This window comes from Benincasa hispida, chromosome 1 (genome assembly GCF_027475165.1).
Source record: "Benincasa hispida cultivar pf3 chromosome 1, pf3_genome.v1.1, whole genome shotgun sequence".
In the NCBI taxonomy this organism is placed as follows: domain Eukaryota; kingdom Viridiplantae; phylum Streptophyta; class Magnoliopsida; order Cucurbitales; family Cucurbitaceae; genus Benincasa; species Benincasa hispida.
The window spans coordinates 91352869-91374308 of NC_143478.1; the positions used below are offsets into that span (position 1 = coordinate 91352869).

Sequence of the window (21440 nt, forward strand, 5' to 3'; positions counted from 1 at the left end):
CCTTCCTCTTCCAAGTATTAGAGACCACTCATCTAGTCCTTGGAATCCTAAAGAGTAACAAGGTTATTCTTACGGTGATGTCCTTAATCGTGAAGAGGTGTTCGTGATCAAAGAAATAGGATTTTTCGAGAAGTTTGGGATTCAACAAAGGTGAGCTACGCTTTTCCTTTTCTCCATCTTCAATAGCATGCTGAATATAATGTTTATCCTCCATCATTCTTTGTATTGACTGCTGTGATTTTGTTTCTTTAAATGTAAAAACCAAATGCGAAGCGATCTCACGCTTCTGTAGGAATTTGATTCCCTTCAGTCTTCATATAAATGATTAGGATCAGATCACTTATAATACTTTATAACAATTGTAACAACTACAAAGCAAGCCATATTCGTAGTGTCATCAGGATAAGGTACCCAACCTTATCCGTCTACTATAGACCTTTTAGGTTATTACTTAAACATGATCCACCTATATGTCTCCACATACATGTTTAAGTTACAACAAATAACCTTGAATCTTAGTTTATTGTTTTGTGGACTTATGCAACTAAATGTCAAATAAAATACCTCTTATAAATAAAAAGTTTGTACAATACAATTACAAACTACAAGAACAAGAGATTTAAGACATCAATCCCAATAGAGACATATAGGTGGATCATGTTTAAGAGATAACTTGAATAGTCTATAGTAGATAGATAAGGTTGAGTACCTTATCCTGGTGATATTACAAATACAATCCACTTTGTAGTTGTTACAATTATTGTAAAGTGCTACTAATGCCCTTTATGTGGAGACATGTGAGTAAGGGTATTCTATACAAAAAGTTTGAATAAGACTGAACCACAAAATGAATAGCCTCTTTATAAAACACCATTACTAGAAGAGACTTAAATTTCACCAAAATGACCATAGGTGACTTAACCTGAATCCTGAGTGAGTTGTGAATTTCTGTCTATAAAGGCGGTTTTTTTATTTGTATGAGTGAGAGTCGCCAGATTCTTTGATTCAATATGCCTACCATTTTGGGAATTTGTATGATTAGGAAGTTGGGAATCCAGTTACATAAGAAAAAATTCACTTATTTCCTTCTGTTAAGGTAAGTAGAGGAAGTGCTTCCTTAAGAACTGATTCTAGAGCTTGAACAATGTGGCGTCACACCTTCTCTTTGCTCGATAGGGGGTTCGGTTATAGTTGGACTATAATTAATTGTTCATTAGAGGGACTAGTGGTACTTAAGAAGTTAGATATAACTAAAGGGGCAAAATGGTAATGACCCAATTGTACTTACAAGCAATTTGGAAGGGTCAACACACTATTGATTGGTTATATCCAATAGACACATAAATATATCTATAATATGAAGAGTGCAGCTGTCGATCTTTAGTGAAGTGACCGACAGTTAATGGAAGTTGATCAATTTAATTAAGGAGTTTAATTAATTAATCAAATAACATTGGATCTTTAATCTATAGGTCCATAAGGTTTCCTTATTAGCTCAATAAAGATTAATGAGAATTGAATTAATTTTTTTTATTAGTTTGAATTTTTTAAATTAATTATATGAGATATTATTAATATAATATATATGATACATTATAATATAAAGTTTTAATGAGAGAATAAATATTTGAATATGATTCAAATATTAATTATATATGAATGTGATTCATATAGAAACTATAGGTTAAAATTAATATAAATATGATTCATATTAATTCTATAGATTATATGAGAGATAATAAACCATAGGTTACATTATAAGTAATATAATATAAACTATAAATTATGTGTTATATTTGATATAACGTATGGTTTAATATTTATATATATTAAATTAGTTAATATATATATATTAATTAAAATTAAAATTTTAACTTTTGGAATTTAAATTATGAAGAGGGATAATAACTCCCGCAACCCACTCTCTCATATACCACCGCGTTGGTTTTCACAGGACAGAGAATAATATTCTTCTTCAAGATTTGGATCTAATTTTTTTTGCTCTTTGAGTGTTCTTTGTATTTTTTGCTGTCAAAAGAAAACTCTACCCTTCCAAAATTAATCACCGAAGCCTCTAATCCCTTCATCCTCTCTAGTTTTTTTTTTCTGGAAAAGCATACTTAATTAGGACTGTTTAATCCTAGTTTCCATCCTTTGCATTATACATGTTCTGTAAAATTAAAATTAGGATACAATGCTTCCTCTGTAACCTACTCCATAAAAAGCTTAGCAATATGGTTTATTATGATATATGCCCTCTTCTTTGCAAAAGGCACTCAAGTTATAAAGAAGATGGAGCGAAAAGAATGAGACTATTTATTTATTTATTTGGAGAAGTCTTACATTGAAAGCATCTCATCCAATAGGATATGGATGAAGGGCAGGTGGTTCCATTTTTCTCCGAGTCCACAACACCAAGTCCAAGGCGGCGGGAACCCTACAGTTGAATTATTTGAAGCCTCTCTTGTCAAGTGCAACCTCCCCCTTTGTTCTCCTTTAATAAAGCTTAAAACATTGATGTAGTTGTTCTTGGAGAGTTAGTGACACGAGACTTTTTGTGAAAATTGTTGGTTGGTACTGATCAATACGGAAATGATATCCAATCCTTTGTCGATGTCTACAGAAGCAAAATAGATTGGATTCATTTGTAGTTTCTTATTTACTCCTTCATAATGTAATAACAATCGAAGCTTATGAATTTAAAAACCAGTTCAAGATCCAACAAATAATAATCAAACATTAATTAAAGATGAAAAATGGTATTACCTGTGTTTTTTTTAGTACAATAATATACGGATGGAGAATTCAAACCATTAACCTTTTGGTCAATAATTTATATTTTATTTCGGTTGAGCTATGCTCATATTGGAATAGTACATAAGTTTTGATATCATACTTTTTACCATTAAATTATCACTAAATACAAAAGTTTTAAGTTTAGTTTTAGTGTAATTCTTATATTTTTTTAATGTATACATATACCTAAGATTATATGCATTTATGCTAGTTTTTAGTATAGAGAGGGTTGAGGGATTCAAACCCACAACTCCTTAATAGATTTATGAAAAATTAGAGGTTTAAATCTCCACTTACCTATTTATTGAACTAAAAGAAAACACATCATACAAGCTTATTGATTCACCAACTATTTCCGAACCATCTACATTTTAAAGTTTAAAAAATATTTTTAATTCCTACCATTTGAAAAAAAGTAACAATTTGGTCACCAAACTTAAGTTTCTAAAGATATCATCACTATACTTTCCAATTTATAAAAATTAAGGAGTGTTTAGCTCACCAACATGAGTTGAGTTGGTATAATATACCAACTCATTGTTTGACCCACTAACTTTAAATGTTGGAGTTGAGTGGGTATATTTTACTAACTCACCCCAACTCATCCCAACTCTCTCTTTTTCCCATGTTTTTAATGGCTACACTCATCGACTACTATCACATTCCGAGAACTAACTCCGAGCTCTGACAACCACCTCCGATGACAACTCCAATGACCACTTTGGGCTCCAACAACTACCTTTGATGACAATTCTGGCGATGAAATCCAGACTCCAACAACCACCTCCGATGATAGCTCCAGCAACCAACTCCGAGCTCCGACAACCTTTGCGTAACCAACTCCGACAACCAATTTTGGCTCCGACAACCACCTTCGCTACCAACTTCGACGACTAATTGGCTCCGAAAACAAACTCCGATGCCCAACTCCGACAACGACGTTCGTAGGCTCCAACAACCACCTCTGACTACAAACTCTGATAAAAATCACCTTCGATGATCACCTTTGAACAAGAAACTCCGACAACCAACCCTAATACTATCTTCGTGTGACTAAATTCGGGCTCCGATAATCACCTTCGACTACATTATCCAAAGAAAATCATCTTCGATGATCAACTTCCACGACCACTTTCGTTCGACCAACTCCGAGATTCGAAAACCACCTCCAATGACAAACTTCGACAACCAACTCCAATACACCTTCATGTGACCAACTTCAGGTTCTGACAACCACATCCGACTACAAACTCCAGCAAAAATCATCTTTGATAATCAACTTCGAAACCACTTTCGACTACTATAAGACTAATGACTGTTGTAGGGTTGTCGATTATATAAAATATATTATTTTGTCTACATTAAGTGCAATATTTATACATAATGAATTCACATATCAAATGAGCGTTAAGAATATTTAGACGAAAAATATGTATGTAGTTAAAAAGTATGTAACATATGACAAAAAAATCATAAAATATAACTTTTTTTCCAGGAACACTTTCCAACCAGAATTAGTGAAAAATAGAGACTTATTCTCTAGTGATTCGCCAAATTTAGAGGAAATAAAAGTGAAACTTTTGAATAAATGTGGTGACATTCCATTGACTTTTACGATGATGGGGGAGATTTAATTAAAAAAATTCATGACATAGTAAAAATATAGAGCTAATAATAGGAAGAAGAAGAAAAAGAAAAAGAAGATGATAATGAAATTCATGGAGAAAAATTAGCTAGAATCAAAAGTTTTGATTTCGCTTTAGTTTCTATTTTATTTAACCATGTTTCTATAAGAAATGTAATGGATTAATTGTTGTTCATTGTCCAAAAAAGAAAGAAAGAAAGAAAGAAAGAAAAAAAGAAAGAAAGAAAGAAAGAAAAAATTTTAAAATTAAAAGAAAAAAATTTCAATCCATATTTTGTTCAAACAAAGATGAGTATAATTCTTGAATAAAAACTTTTCAAGACAAAAATAATAATCATAAAAACATATTATTTAGAATTCAAAAACTGAATCAGATACCCAGACATATGAACTCAATTCTGCACCCCAAATACAGACATACGAACTCAGACTAAATAACTATACACCCCAAACATAGACATATGAATTTCATAGATATATGAACTCCACAGACATATGAACACCGGACATTCTATCTCAACTCAACGTCCCAAACAACCTTTTAAGTACTTCTTTAAACTTTAACATGGGTGATAATTTAATCCTTATGCTTTCATACATGAAATACTTTAGTTTGAATATTAAAAATATTTCATCACAACTGAGTGTCAATATTTTTTTTATTACGTACCAACATCTTAATAATATTTTTCAAAACATGAACTAAATTATTACACATTTTGAAATAGACTAAATTGTTACACATCAAAATTTAAAAACTAAATTGTTACAAATTTAAAAGTAAAATAACTAAGGCTTGTTTGGTAAATTTTTTGTTTTAAAAAATGAAGCTTATTTCCTCCCAATTTCTTATACGGATTTGCATATTTGTTGAGTGCAATGATTGAAGTATTAGCCAAATTTTAAAAACAAAAATAAGTTTTCAAAAGTTAATTATTTTAGTTTTCAAAGTTAATTATTTTAATTTTCAAAATTTAGCTTGATTAAACAATTAGTAAAAGTAAATAACAAATGAAAAAATTTAGAGATGGAAATAGTATCTATATGCTTAATTTTCAAAAACAAAAATTTAAAAATCAAACCGTTATAAACGGACTTCACTGTTGTTAACTAAAATTTAAGAACTAACTTGTAAGGTTGAAGGACGAAAAGGGCTTTCTACCAAATTCTGTTTCTTTTACTTTCTTGAGCATAATGTACACAAATTTAAACTTATTAAATCGATAAGTTATGCTATTTATTTTTTAGAAAAAACAGTTTTATTTATTTTATTTTTTACCAATAAAAAAGAAATAACATCATTCAAAGGAAGAAAATAGATTAAAGGATGCCATAGAATTATAAACAGTAGCTAGCTCTGTTCTGTCATGCTCCCACAAAACCCGAATCTTATAAACCCAAAAAGCTGTGCTTTCCAATGGCCACACCATAATGACATCACAGCCTCAGCTGTGAACCACATCCAACAATAATCTCTTTAACGAATTCAAAAAGCGAAAACAAAAGCGAAAGAAAGAAGAAGACGATGAATCACACAGTTACAATTATAAAGAAAGACAGAAGCTTATATTAAAGAAAAGCAAAAAGAAAAAAAAAAGAGAAACAGAGAAACAGAGTAGACCCATAAAAAAGCTCTCTAATCCAGTATGATTTGCGCCATGTTCCTCAATTTCATGACAACCCATCATTACGTCTTCATCTTTCCCTTTTCCCCTTTTAATTTCTTCATTCCCTCAACCTCGTTGGAAAACGAAAACCCTTCCTCGTTCAAATCGCCATTTCCCCCCTGTTTTCCCCTGTTTTTCCATCGATCGTCATGATGTCGCCTGAACGCTCGGCGGTGACCCCCTTTGAATTCCGGGCACCGCCGCCATCCCCCATCGGTACCAGTCGCCGCTCCTCCGTCACAAACGATGAGGTTCTCACAGAATTCCTCGAGCACTCGCTCCGTGTTCCCGATCTCGTTTTGCCCGAAAACATTTTCCCGAGGCAGAGATTTATTGAGAACCCACCGAGAATTGATTTTCGGATGATTGAATCGTCCGATCGTGATTCTGTTTTGAAGATTTTGGATTCGATGGCCAGCATTGGGTTTTTCCAATTGGTGAACCATGGGATTCCAGCGCAGCTAATTGGAGCAGTTGCGGCGGCGGCGGCTGCCGGGGTTTTCGGGATCTCGCCGGAGAAGAAGGTGGCGGTGGCGAGGTCACCGGAGAAGGCATATGGGTTTGAGGAGTATTGGCATGGAGAGGATGAGAGTGAACTGTGTGAAGAGTTTGTGTGGAGCAGAGATGAAGGTTTGAAAGTGGAAATGGAGGCCATTTCGCCATTTGGATATTCGAGTTTCAGGTGATTTTCTTTTCTTATTATCCAAATATCTGCCATCTACTTAATATTCATACTATTAAATCTCATTTTAAATTTTATGATCTAATCTTGTTCTAAATTTATCATTTATTTTTCAAACAAAAACAAACAAATAAACAAATTCTTTTGACCATATTTTTCAATTTTGTCTGGTTTCAATCTTACTGGTTTAAGTTTCAAAAATTTCAATCAAATGCTACTTTGTAACGCAATTGAATTGAGTAATTAAATGGTATTGTGACATTTAAAAAATATTCAGTCCATATTGTAACAACTTTTTAATATTGTTTTTCAAAATTTGTATATATATAAATAGTTCGGCATATATTCTTTACCCTAAGGTTGGAACAGCTTAGCCATTTAAGTAAACTCTAACCTTTTCGAGTTAAATGTGTAGACCTTGTTTAGTAACTATTTAAGTCCTATTTGGTAATTATTTTATTTTTTATTTTGTATTTAAAAATTAAGTCTATAATACTATCTCCACTTCTAAATTTCTTTTTTGTTATCTACTTTTTACCAATAATTAACAAAACCAATTTAAATTTTGAAAACTAAAAAAGGTAGCTTTCAAAAACTTAGTTTTTGTTTTTGGAATTTGGCTAAGAATTCAACAATTGTATTTAAGAAAGATGCACATTATTGTAAGAAATGGAGGGAAAATATGCTTAATTTTAAAAAACAAAAAACAAAAAACAAAATTGTTACCAAATGAGGCCTTAGTTTTTAACTTTTGAAAATTAAGTTTATAAACATCATTCTCAACTCTAAATTTTTTGTTTTGTTATCTACTCTTCTATCAATATCTTCAAAGATAAAACCAAAATTTGAAGACTAACAAAAGTAGTTTTAAAAAGATTGTTGTTTTTGAAATTTAACTAAGAATTCAACTCTTCAACTTAAAAAATATGTAAAACATTATAAAAAATTGAGAGAAAATATGTTTAGTAAAAATAAAAAATAAAAAACAAAATAGTTACCAAAATGTACCTTAAGTTTTCACATTCACATAAGTAAATTACTATAATAAAATACTATTCTCGAAATATTTAAACATCATATAATAATTTATGAGGTGTTTGGGTCTCCAAGTTGAAGTGGGTGGAATAGGCTAAGCTTACTCCATGTTTGAGACTTCAATTATAATAGTTGGTGTTTCGAACTATTATGAGGCACAATTAACTGTACTATTATTATTTCAAATACCTATTTATTACTGCGTTTATTGTTTCCCTCTTTGTTACGATATTTAACACAAACTATTATAACCCACATACTATAATAATCGATTTAGTATCCAAAATATCCTCTTATAGATCGATTTAAAAAAAAAAACGACACAAACATCTTAGAAAAGTACCGAATAATTCAAAACTCATATAAAAATTTTGTTTTAGAGTAACATTTGAGGGGGAAAAAATCCATTTCTAAAGACACTAATAGCAAAATTGAATTGAAATCTACAAACTTACCCAGAAAATTTGATAAACTCTGTCATCTCTTTGTCATCTAAATTTGTGGATGCAGCAAGAAAATGGAATGGATGACACAACTAACAGAGAAAGTGGGAGAGAGAATATTAGAAATTTTGGTGGAAAATAGTGGTGGGAAAGTTGAAAAAAAGGATGTAATTTTGGGGCATGGATCAGTGTGGTGTGTGTACAAGCAGAAGAAACAGAGAATGAATTGGAATGATGAATTAGAGAACTGTTTCAAACATGATGTGATCAGAATGCTTATAAGGGGAACTGATTTCTCTCATGCTTTTTGCTTCCATTTCTGCCATGGGTCTTCTCCTCTATTCCATGTTTACACCAAGAGAGGTTGGGTTTCTTTTGTACCGGATGAATCCGCCATTGTTGTCACAGTCGGAAATCATATTCAGGTACATCGTATGTCTAATTCTAGTTTGATAATGATTTTGTTTTGAATCACGACGGCTTCATTTTAAAGTAATTTTAAATAGGGTGAGATGAAAAAAAAGAATGCACTAAAAGTTAAATTCCAAAACTTATAAGAATTAAATGGGTTAATATTGCATTTGTTTTTAAGGTAACTACAGATAAATTTTTATCTCTATTCATTAATGATGACATTTGATAATCCTCATATATATTTTTTTAAAAGTCAAATTAAGGATTTTTTCTTGCAATAAATTCCTTTTTTAAATTAAGTTAAATAAATTCTATGGTCACTATTTCTTATAATTAATTAGTTAATTTTTCATACATCCTTGTCTCCATCTTCGTTTAGCTTATGAAAAAATATTTTCCATCCATCATCATCATATTGAAAGAATAAACACATGCACTATTTTTCTATTGATGCAATCATAGTTTATAGATGAGAATAGATAATACCTATTTTTTCTTTTGAGGTTAGAGGTTTAAATTCTCATAATTGCATTTGTACGTACTAAAAGAAAGCTAGTTACTTTCCCTTTCAATGACAATCATATGGCTCAAACATGATCATTATGTCATAAACTTACTTTAATCCTAAACTTTATGGTTGAGTAATTTTTATATTTACATAACATGGGATTTAAATCCATCTACAATAAAGAAAGTAAGAGATGTGTTTTAATGGTTAAACTACACCTTTTTTCTGACAGAAAACTATACTACTATTGATAGAAGGAAAAGAAATTGAAAATCAATTCTTAATTAATGAACAAATGGGGTGAAAAAATAAAAACATTTCATAAATATAAAATCTATTCTTTATAATATAATATTACAAAAATGGGGCATCATTTGTTGAATAATGTGGATCCATTCCAAAAGTTGGTGTAATTATAACATAAATTAAAGTTGAATTAAGAATGGATTTGAAATATTTGATTAATGAAACAAAATGGTGTTAATTTGTACTAATCCCTATGTTTGCATTAATTTTCTGTATCTAAATAATTAACCCTCAGGCTTGGAGTGGTGGGCAGTACAAGCATGTGATTGGTAGGCCAATTTATAGAGATCATAACAAAGAAGAAGAAAGTGGGAGCAGCAGCAGCAACAATAATAATAATAATGGCATCTCAATGGCCTTTCTTTTTTCTCCAACTTCTTCTTCATCATCAAATGGCTCTGAACCCCTCAATGAAATTAGGACTCTTTCATTAGCCCATCAGGCTCTATTTGCTCTCTTCTTAACTCTTCTTTACAACTTTTTCTTTTATATTCTCAAATACATTTGACATAATTTGGCTTTGTTTCTATTCCTTTCTTTGATTTTAGATTTACCCATCTTCCATTTCAATGAGATATATATAATACAATCTTTCTTTAGTTTATTTTGAGTAAGTATGATCAGAGAACGATTCGAGTTGTTTTACTATCATATATTTGTATGTAAACTTGTAATTGAGACGTAAATCATCCTATTAAGCTACTTTGTTGCAATTAAATTATATTGTTGTTATATAACTCTTTTAGTGGCTGAATTTAATTGCAATAAATTTTTCAAGTTAGGTCTCAATATAATAATTGCAGTAACTTCATAGTTTAGGGTTGTAACCAAATATGTACAGTGGTGTCTCTTTTCCTTTAGATCTAACATAAAGCTTTTTATTATAATTCAATTAGTTCCCGCATTTAGCAAGAAAGGTAATTCTTTGGGGATGGTGCCTTTACAAAGAAAGAAATAGTATAGTTTTTTAAGATAACTTTGCTTCGTTTGATTCTTTCGGAGCTTTTGTTCAACGTACGTGTACAAATTACACTAAATTTTTTTTATAATTGCATCATTTTGTAGATTTTTAACAATTGAAAGACTCTTAGGAAATTCTCAGTTTTGATCCAAAAAGTTTTTTTTTCCATTTAAAAGTAGTCTTTTTTTTTTTAAATCTACTTTTGTTTAACATCTTTTCCAACGGGAGGGATCCATCACATAAAAGTACAATTTTTTCCCTCAATTGAATTCAAAAGGATAAATCTTATCGCAAAGACTTCATCTTTCCATGGAAGTTAGAGTTTTCTACTTCTTTTTTTCATTGAGTTTTCAACCACTGTTGGACTCTCTTCTTGCAAAGATTCCTCTACCTCTATAAAAAAGACCCATCTTTCATGATCGTTGGATATCTTTCGTTTTTCTTTCACCTGATTCGGATTTTGACAAAAAGTACACAAGTACCTTTTCTATTTTCTTTCTTTCTAAATAATTAATCAATTCTATTGTTTATAGGGGGAGTATATGTGATTTCTGGTAGGAATGTGTAGCGAGAAAACCCAAAACCTTTTTTTATCACGACATATTTGTCATTTTATCCTTTGAACTTTAACAAACTTAAAAGAACTTGTAAAAATGTGGGGTAATAGGGTAAGTGTTTGTATGAGTTTGATTTCACATTTTTTGGGGTGTATTGAACTTCACAAGACAAATATCTCGTGAAGTTATTTCGAATATTTGTCTTGTGAAAGCTCTTTGTCGTTTGCCTCGTAATGTTGAAAGATTGTCTTGTAAAGTTACTTGACGAGACCAAACACAAAACTCAACTCAACTTTATGAGAGATAAAATCGGTCTTTTGTCTCGTAAAGTTGAGTTCATTTCTATCTTTTGTCTCATGAAATAACTTCACAAGAAAAACATATAACTTTACCAGACAAGCGACAGGCTATCTGTTGTTTGTCCTAAAACTTGAAGTTTGTAAAGTTAAACATATTCTATTATCAACAAAGATGTTATTTGACATTACTTCAATAAAATTGTTACTGAATCTATAAATTGCACTTATAAAGTCTAAATCCAATAAACTAAGATCTATGGCTATTATATGAATACTTGAACTTTATGTGGAGACATAAAAGTGGATCAGGTTCAAGTAAATAGTCAAGACGATCTATGGTATACGAATAAGGTGCCTTATTCTGAGAATACTATCGGATGCGACCCACTCTGTAGTTGTTACAATTTGTTGTAAGGTGCTACAAATGAAGTGATCCTAATTCGTTCATGTATTGACATGAGGGGTGGGAGCATCCTATGCAATGAGCTTGCGTAAGATTGGACTAAGAAATAAGTCACTCTTACTTTATAACGTTGTTTACTGTTTAAGACTAACTATTTCGCTTAGATGACCTAAGTCACTCGACCTTAATCCTAAGCTAACTATGAATTCATGTTTATTCGGGATTATCTTTAGATTTGCATAGGTGAGGGTTGGCTCAACAGCGCCAGCTCAATAAGCCTTCCATTTCAAAGGTAAGATGGGATAGATAGCTGGGGACATAGGGTGCAAGAAGGAATTCATGCCTACTCGATTTAAAGATAGAAGAAAGATTATTCTCTTAAGTACTGAATCTAGGTCTTGAACAAGGGGTCTCACCCTCTCATTAGCCCAAGAGGGATCCAGTTTAGCGATTGGATCACAAACCAATTGTTCATTAGAGGATCAATGGAACTTAAGGAGATGTAATATCGGGGGTAAAATAGCATATTGACCTCGCTGATATTACAAACAACCTGTGAAGGGTCGACTTCCTGATTATGGTTAAATAAATTGGACACAAATATATCTACCGTGAGGAGAGTACAACTATCGAGTTATAATGGTGTGACTTGATAGTTAAATTAATTTGGTCTAAAGAATTTTAGCCAATTAATCTTAAATCGTTGGAGCTCATGATCTGTAGGTCCATAAGATCCCTCTACTAGCTCGCAAAAAAAAAAAAAAAAAAAAAAAAACCTTGAACTAATAAATTGAGTGAATTGGAACAATATCAATTTGAAGTGTTCAAATTCAATTTGAAAATTCAAATTAGAGTTTGAATTTGAAGTGTTCAAATTCAATTTGAAAATTCAAATTAGAGTTTGAATTTGAATAGGTTCAAATTCAAATTAGGGTTTCTATAATTATATTTGATATAATTAATTAATATTTAATTTATTGAAATTAAACGGAATTAGAGAGTTTATAATATTTAAATATTGTTTTAAATATTAATGACATGATAGGCGTGTGATTAATTTAATATTTTATATTAAATTTTTATTTAATTAATTAAATAAGTTTAATTAATTAAAAATCAAATTAATTTTTATTTTCAATTCAATTTGAGAAATCGAATTGTGATATTTTAAATTTAATTAATTATAAATTAATTAAATTAATTTTTATTTTATTTTAGAATTAATTAAAATTTGAATTTAAAATAACAAAATTTAAAACTGGAGGAGTTAGTGGAAAAGTCCACAAAACTCTAAGTAGGAGGTGTATCATCAATTACACACCTTGCCCAATGAATTTCAGGTTATTGAAGTGTCAATGTTGTTGAACTTCAGTGTTTGCATATGAATCAAATATAAAACCTCTTCAATTTGAAGATGTGATAAGAGTTTTTGCAGTTGGAAAAGTTCTTGTTGCAGTATTCTTCTTCTTGACAAAAACCCACTTTTTCCCTTCACAAATTCACTCCAATTTGGAGTTCCACCACTCAATTCAAAGTTGAGAATAGTAGAGAGATCTTTTGATGGTTCACTGTTGAGTTGAAGCTGAAATTATATGAAGAGCAGCTTGGAATTGGGAGAATTCATCAAAAGGTATGTTGTTGAGAAACCCTCTTCTTAAATTTTTGTTTAAGCAAACTTTTAGAACTCAAATTAAATGTAATTATTGTGCTTATTGATTTTGTTTACTTCCATTGCATGTTATTGAAGGAGTATACCAGCATGTAGAGGAAGCAACAAAGATCAATAAACATTCTAATTCATTAATTTTGGCTATAAATAAAGCATGCTCATACAATAATAAGAGGTTTCAAGTCATACCTTTGTAGAACTTCTTGGAACTCGAATTCAACTGCAAATCTTCTCCAATTCTTCTTGTGAACCACCTCAAGGTCTTCCCTACTATTCTCTTGGAACCTTAGATTGAGTTAGGGGACTCAAAATAAGTTTGAGCGAATGAAATTTAGAGAAGAAGCTCATTGATGCAACTTGAAGAACACTTCTTTAACCTTACAAGTTTTCAACAAAACTTCAGCAAGTTCATCAGGTATTGCATGCCCGATTTCCACTTCCATATTCTCTATTTATTGCAGGACATTCATACAAAGAAGAAGGTTGCATGAGGTGCAACTCATGCTTGGAGATTGAATTGATTCAAGTGGGTTTTGAGTCAACTACTTGGTTGAGTAGTGGAGAAATCCTATTTTTCTCATATTTGTGTTTTCCAGACTTTTCCAATATTAAATTGATTTCCAAAATCAATCTTAATTTGAAAATTAAAAACTTTATTAATTTTACAAAATTAATTTTCTAATAAAATTAATAATAAGTAATTAATTAAATAATTTAATTAATCCTAATTAATTTAATATGAAATATTAAATTAATTTTACACAAATTCCACCTTCACAAATCCCTATTCATGAATTTAATATTTAAATATTAATTAATTCTCCAATTTCATTTAATTCGAAAATTAAACACGTAATTATATTACATATAATTACTAATTCCCTAAATTCTAATTTGAACCTTTCAAATTAACTTATCACGCTATTCCAAATATAATCCATTTACGAGCTAGTAGGGGGACCTCGTTGACGTATAGATCATGGGCTCCAACGATCCGAGATTAATTGGCTAAACTCTTTACATCAAATTAATCCCCATTCGTTAACTAATGGGTCACTCCACTAAAGTCCATAGTTGCACTCCCCTCACTGTAGATATATTATGTCCACATGATTTAACCATAATTAGTAAGTCGATCCTTCACAGGTTGTTTATAATAACGGCGGGTCAAATGTCTGTTTTACCTTCGATTACGTCTTGTTCCTTAAGTTCCTACTTATCCTCTAATGAATACTTGGCTTGTGATCCAGTCACTAAACCAGATCCCTCTCAGCCTAGTGGAGAGTGGGGCCCCTTATTCAAGACCTGGATTCATTACTTAAGAGAACAACCTTTCTCCTATCCTTAAAGCAGGTAGGCGTGAATTCCGTCTTGCACCCTATGTCTCCAACTATCTACCCGGTCTTACCCTTGAAATGGGAGGCTTATTGAACTGGCGTTGTTGAGCCAACCATCACCTATGAAAATATAAAGATAATCCCAAATAATCAGGAGTTCATAGTTAGCTCAGGATTAAGATCAATTTACCTAGCTCATCTAAGTGAAATAGTCAGTCATATACAGTAAACAACATTATAAAGTAATAGTGACTTATTTCTTAGTCCGATCTTATGAAAACTCATTACATAGGACGCCCCCTCTCCTCACGTCAATATATGAACGAATCTAGATCACTTCGTTTATAGTATCTTTACAACTCTTTGTAAAAGCTATAGAGTGAGCAGCATCCAATAGTGCTACCAGAATAAGGCACCCAACCTTAATCATGTACTATAGACCGTTTTGGCTGTTTACTCGAATTTGATCCATCTCTATGTCTCTACATAAAGTTCAAGTATTCATATTATAGCCATGGATCTTAATTTATTGGATATAGACTTTTACGTATACAATTTATAGAATCAATAATAAGTTTATTGACTATAGAATATGTTTATCTTTTACAAACTGCGAATTTTTAGGACATAAAATCCAACAGTATCTTATCCTATCAATTGGTATCAGAGCGTGATTTAAGCACTTGGTTAGCATTAATTTGAGTTTTGATGGGTGTTTTTCATAAGTTGTATGAAAATGATGAACTGATATGGTTTTTCTGAGTTTTGGCATTGTTTTCTCTTAAATGTCTGTAATTTGATTGGAGTCATTAGAGTTGCAATTAAGTTGTAATTGAAGAAAGAGGTGAAGAAGGTCAAGCAACAGGAACTGGATTTTTAGCCACTGCCCAATACTCGATGCATGATACCATACTCGATGAGCAACTTGATGATATTTTGTGAAATACTCGATGCACGATGCTCATACTCAATGTATGATGTCATACTCGATGTTACTTGATGACATACTTGATACTTGAGGGCATACAAGATGCTTGATGGCATACTCGGTGCTTGATGGTACTCGATGGTTTTTGCCCGGTTCAGCCCAATTTTGAGCTTTGGAGGTTCGATTCGAGAGGTTCGGGTCCGGTTCAAGGCTGTTTGGGCCATTTAGAAGTGTTTTGGAGTCGATCTTTGCTGAATTTTGTAATAATTAGGCCTTTATTTGCTTGAAAATGCCAAAACTAAAATCATATCAATTTGTGTTTAATTATTTATGCATGTGATGTATGTTATAATTAAATAAATCTTGTATGTGCATAAAGTATATCATGTAGAATTAAAATCCCACCATAGGAAGCATGTTACATGCATTGAAAGTGTAGGAATGTATTAGCAATAGCGGAAGCACAAGGATCATCTAAACACTCTAATTCACTAATTTTGGAAAAATATAAAGCATAATCTTACAGAAAACAAATGAGTTTCAAGACATACCTCTTGTAGAACTTCTTCAAAGCTCATTCTCCAACTACTATCTTCTCCAAATCTTGTTATAGACCACCTCAAGATCTTCCTTAATATTCTCTTAGTGCTCTTGATTGAGTTGTGAGACTCAAAACAAGCTTGAATCAAGGGATAAATGAGAAATGCTCACTGCAGTAATCTTGTTGAAGAACCCTTTCTTCAACCCGAATTTTCTCTAAAATTCTCCATAGATTGCATGTTCAATTTTCACTCCAATCTCTTCATTATATTGCAGATCAACATGCAAAGGAGAGAGTTGCATGAGTTGCAGCTCATGCTTGGAAAAGACAAGGCAAAGAGAATGCCATTTGAGTGAGCAAGTTGAAAGATATGGATAATGGAAAATAACTTTTTCCATTTTGTGTTTTGATTTTCACTTTTTCAATTTTATCACAAAATCAAAATTTGATTTTATAAAATCTATTTTGATTTTAAAAAATGAAAATTTTAATTAATTAACAATTTTATCATAAAATCAAGAATGATTTTTCCAAAAACCATTTTTAATTTTAGAAATTGAAAAAAGAAATTAATTTCATAAATTAATTTTAAATAAAATTTAATTAAGTTAATATCAAATATTAAATTAATTTTAACACATATCCATCTTTATATATTTAAATTGTATTTAAATATATAAATTCTCCTACTTCGTTTAATTCTCAAATCAAACACGTAATTATATCTTACATAATTACTAATTCCCTTAGTTCTAATTTGAACATTTCAAATTAACTTATCATGCTATTCTAAAGCTAGTAGGGGGATCTCGCGGACCTACAGATCATGGGCCCCAACGATCCAAGATTAATTGGCTAAACTCAGTAGACTAGATTAATCCCCATTTGTTAACTAATGGATCACTCTACTAAAGCCCATAGTTGCACTCCCCTCATGGTAGATATGTTATGTCCACATGATTTAACCATAATCAGCAAGTGGACTATTCACAGGTTGTTCGTAATAATTGTTGGGTCAAATATTTGTTTTACCCCCGAGATTACGTCTTATTCTTCAAGTCCCTACTGATTCTCTAATGAACAACTGGTTTGTTATCCAATCACTAAACCAAACTCTCTCAGCCCAGTGAGAGAGTGGGGCCCCTTGTTCAAGACCTTGATTCAATACTTAAGAGAACAACCTTTTCCTATCCCTAAATCGGGTAGGCGTGAACTCCGTCTTGTACCCTATGTCCCCAGCTATCTATCCAATCTTACCCCTGAAATGGGAGTCTTATTGAGCCGGCGTTGTTGAGCCAACCATTACCTATGCAAATCTAAGGGCAATCTCGAATAAACAGGAGTTCATAATTAGCTCAAGATTAAGATCGAGCTACCTAGGTCATCTAGGTGAAATAGTCAGTCTTAAACAATAAACAACGTTATAAAGTAAGAGTGACTTATTTCTTGGTCCTGATCTTATGCAAACTCATTGCATAGGACGCCCCCACTCCTCATGTCATAACATGTACGAATTAGGATCACATCATATGTAGCACTTTACAACTCTTTGTAACAACTACAGAGTAGGTCGCATCCAATTGTGTTACCAGAATAGGGTACCCAACCTCATTCATGTACCATAGATCATTTTGACTATTTACTCAAACCTAATCTACTTTTCTGTCTCCACATAAAGTTCAAGTACTCATACAATAGTCATAGGTCTTAATTTATTGGATTTAGACTTTCATACAATTTATGAAATCAATAATAAGTATATTGATTATAGAATATGTTTATCATTTTACAAACTGCGAGTTTTAGGACATAAAATCCAACAGAAAGTATGTTATAAAGTGTTATAATATATAGTATGCATGTATAGGGTTTCAAATGTTTTAATATAAATGTTATATAATAAATGTTGAATGCTTTTGATGTATGTTATGGATGCTTAACATGTCTAAAATTTTGTAAATTGTTATAAAATTGGGTTAGACATTTAAAATCCTTAACAAAGATAAGTTGCATGTTCACGTAGGTTAATCACCTATTTTAATAGTTAAAATAGGCCGACATCTTGTAAATTTTTTTTACAAACTCAACATGTATATAATCTTGTCTAAGGCAGGGGGTACTTAAGTTGACGGTCTACGGAATACCTCTTACTTAGTGATTATGGCCGAATAATTGAGCGTTGGTAAACAGTTTTATGAGCAATATGTGAGCGATTGTGAGGTTTTAAAATTGGTTTATTACCTAGACATCATAGGTTAAATCCAAATATAAATATTATACTTGGATAAACACCTAAAATTAGGTTGTTTAATTAGCCAAAACAAACCTGAGTAAAAATATACCTAAACAAATATCAGGTCACCTTGGGAGTGACCTCTATCTAAAAAGTATTTACATAAATCGAGATTATAATGAATAGGGGAAACTGTTCACAATAAAATCAAAAGTGATGCTTTGATTTTCATACTCACGTTCTAAGAGTTTCACATTGTGAGATTCATGCGACGCTTCATGTCATCCTAGGAGTGACCTCCATTCAGAAAGTGTTTGCATGAGTCAAGATCAAGGTGAATGAGGGAAAGTCGTTCAATGTAAAATCAAATATATGATATATTGATTTCAACTCTCACATCCTTAGATAGTTCACACCATGAGATTCATATAACGCTTTGTGTCACCCTGGGAATGACCTCCATTCGGAAAGTGTTTGTATGGGTCAATATCAAGGTAAATGAGGAAAGTAGTTCATAGTAAGTGGGTGAGGATATGTGTTAACGTGTCCTGTGGTCTCTTCCATTTGTTTGGACATTGTGATTCCTATGTTGCGCCTGCTTGTCATCTTTAAATCGACCTTGCTAGTCGTTTAACGATGGCTATCCCCTCGGAGGGTTGTAACTAGGATTTGGATCAACTCAAACTCTAGAAATGGATAGGATTTCTTAAGTCGTTTTCTAATCTTGACTTTCCAATTCAGTAGCATCGTTGGGGCCATCCTCTGAGGTCTGAAAATGGAGGATTACACTTACAGAATTACTAAAGTGTTAGTAAGTTCTGACAAAAAATGATAGCTAAAATGACTATCGGAATATGAGTTATTCTGGAGATAGTATTTAGTCAAGATTGTCTTGCTTTAGTGAAGGAGTATTTAATTGCCTATCAGTAACTCTTATTCTGACCCACTATAGTATAGTTGCAAATAAATAATGATTGTGAGTACATTGTTACTTTTTGCTGAAACTTGATTTGGATTTAGTTGCAATTTACTAATAAGAATATGTTTAAAATTCCAGCATGTCGAATTCTTCTAAAATACTCGCTCCGCTTTAATTAATGGTAATAACAATTTAACATGCAAATTACTAGCAAATGATGATTCAAACACTAGAAGAAATTTGGGCTTTAATGTCGGTTGGAAAAAGTGAATCGGATGTATAATGTCGATTTAAAAAAATACGAATCTTTAATGTCGGTTTAAAATTGATATTAAAGGTGTAATTTTTTTTCTTATTTTATTAAATAATAAAACCCTATATCGCCGCCTCCTTTTCGATCTCTTACGCCCAAACCCTATCTCGCTTGCGCCCGTCCTTCACCCTTCTTTGCTCGTTCATCGATCTCCTTCACGCCTTCGATCTCCTTTATGCCGTCGATCAACCGTGTTCGTCGATCTCCTTCACGCCGTCAATCTTCTTCTTCGCTTGTCCGTTGATCTCCTTCACACCGTCGTTCGCCCGTGTCCATCGATCTTCTTCACGCCGTGCCCGTGTCCGTCGATCTCCTTCTCTTCCGTGAGAGGTGATTATTTAAACCTCTGATCATTTACAACTTCTCTTCCGTCTATATTGATCTCCTTCACGCCGTCGACGTGAATGAGGACTGTAGACCTCGTAGTCTCTGATGTTGAATGATTTAAGTTTGAGCAGTATTGGAATTTTGATGTTTTTGTTGATTTTCATTAGTTTTTCAATTCCCCCAATTTTTGCTGTTTAATTTCTTTTTTCCTTTTCATATACATTCTTTCACAAAACCATTTACAAGGTTATTCTGAATAATCTTTGATTTCAAATGATAATAGTAGCAAGTGAAAATTTTGATACAATGTAAATTATATATATGTTTGTGAGCAAATTTCTTTTGAATTCATCGCTTAGCTTGTAAAATGAGTTTATTATGTTGATGACATTTTATTCATTTGATTTTGGTTGCTACAGTTTTTCAAGTATAGAACCAAAGGGGAAGGGAAAATTTTATTAGGAGTGTTAATTACTTAACAGATGATGTATATTTTACTTTTTCTTATATAAATTCGCAATTTCTATAGATTGTGTTAATGGCATTAATTTGACTTCTCAATTGTTGTTTGTGATAATGCCTGACTGAATAAAACCCAATAATTTTAGTAGAGAGAGTGTGAGATTGTTGGATGGTTAGGGTTAATAATTGAAGTCATTTTTAGCTTGCCCACTTGAGGAAATGACATCTCCCAAACTTATAGATTAAGCCCTATGGTCATTGAGACATGTTCAAGCTTTTACTTCTAAGTTGTAATTGTTTCTTGTTTTTACTTCTTCTTCTCTCCTTTCATGTTTTTTTTTTTTTAAGTTTACTTTCTAGTTTAATCCTCTCCTATTGGGATGTTCTGCAAACCACCAAATCAAATCCATAAATTGACATCCAATTCTCTCTCTCTCTCCATAAACTTTTTTAGTGTCAAGCTGATGGTGTGTTGAGAATCATATTTTACAATCATAATTTTATACTTTTAAATCTTCCCTTGTTATTGTTTTTTTTTTTTTTTTTTTTTGTAGATTAAGTTGCATATTTTACAATCATGGATAAGTCATGGATGAAAATAAATAGAATGTCAGCTGAGTATGGTTTAGGGGTCGAGGTGTTTATTAAAAATGGTCTACAACATTCAAATATACCTAATGTCATGAGTTGTCCATGTTTGAAGTGTGTTGATGCAAAGACTCTAGATGTGAACAAAATAAGAGAACATTAATTCTTTAATGGTATAGATCAAAGTTATCAGACATGGATTTTTCATGGTGAATCATTACCGATTAAGAGAAATAATGAAAATATGTCTACTAGTGAAAGAGACAAAGTTGATGAGGATAATGTTGATGTTGATGATACAATTGGAATGTTTGAGGTTGTATATAATAACTATTTTAGTGGAAAATCTGATAATTTTGAAGAATTATTAGATGATGCAAAGAAACCATTGTACCCAAATTGTAAAA

At 31.7% G+C, this 21440-nt stretch overlaps 1 protein-coding gene across 1 annotated transcript; it reads left to right on the forward strand.

The window, feature by feature from the left end:
• The first annotated feature begins 5782 nt into the window (after positions 1-5782).
• Positions 5783-10228, forward strand: DTA4 (downstream target of AGL15-4). Its single transcript, XM_039026452.2, has 3 exons — positions 5783-6790; positions 8336-8693; positions 9732-10228. Exons 1-3 carry the CDS (start codon positions 6258-6260, stop codon positions 10002-10004), a joined length of 1164 nt encoding a protein of 387 aa, XP_038882380.2. The 5' UTR covers positions 5783-6257; the 3' UTR covers positions 10005-10228.
• The last annotated feature ends 11212 nt before the right edge of the window (positions 10229-21440 follow it).

Excerpts from the sequence above, each read along its gene's own strand:
- DTA4 (XM_039026452.2), top strand. The coding sequence starts at position 6,258 with ATGATGTCGCCTGAACGCTCGGCGGTGACCCCCTTTGAATTCCGGGCA. Across the intron at positions 6,791-8,335 it reads TTTGGATATTCGAGTTTCAG|CAAGAAAATGGAATGGATGA; the intron begins GTGATTTTCTTT and ends TTGTGGATGCAG. Across the intron at positions 8,694-9,731 it reads CAGTCGGAAATCATATTCAG|GCTTGGAGTGGTGGGCAGTA; the intron begins GTACATCGTATG and ends ATTAACCCTCAG.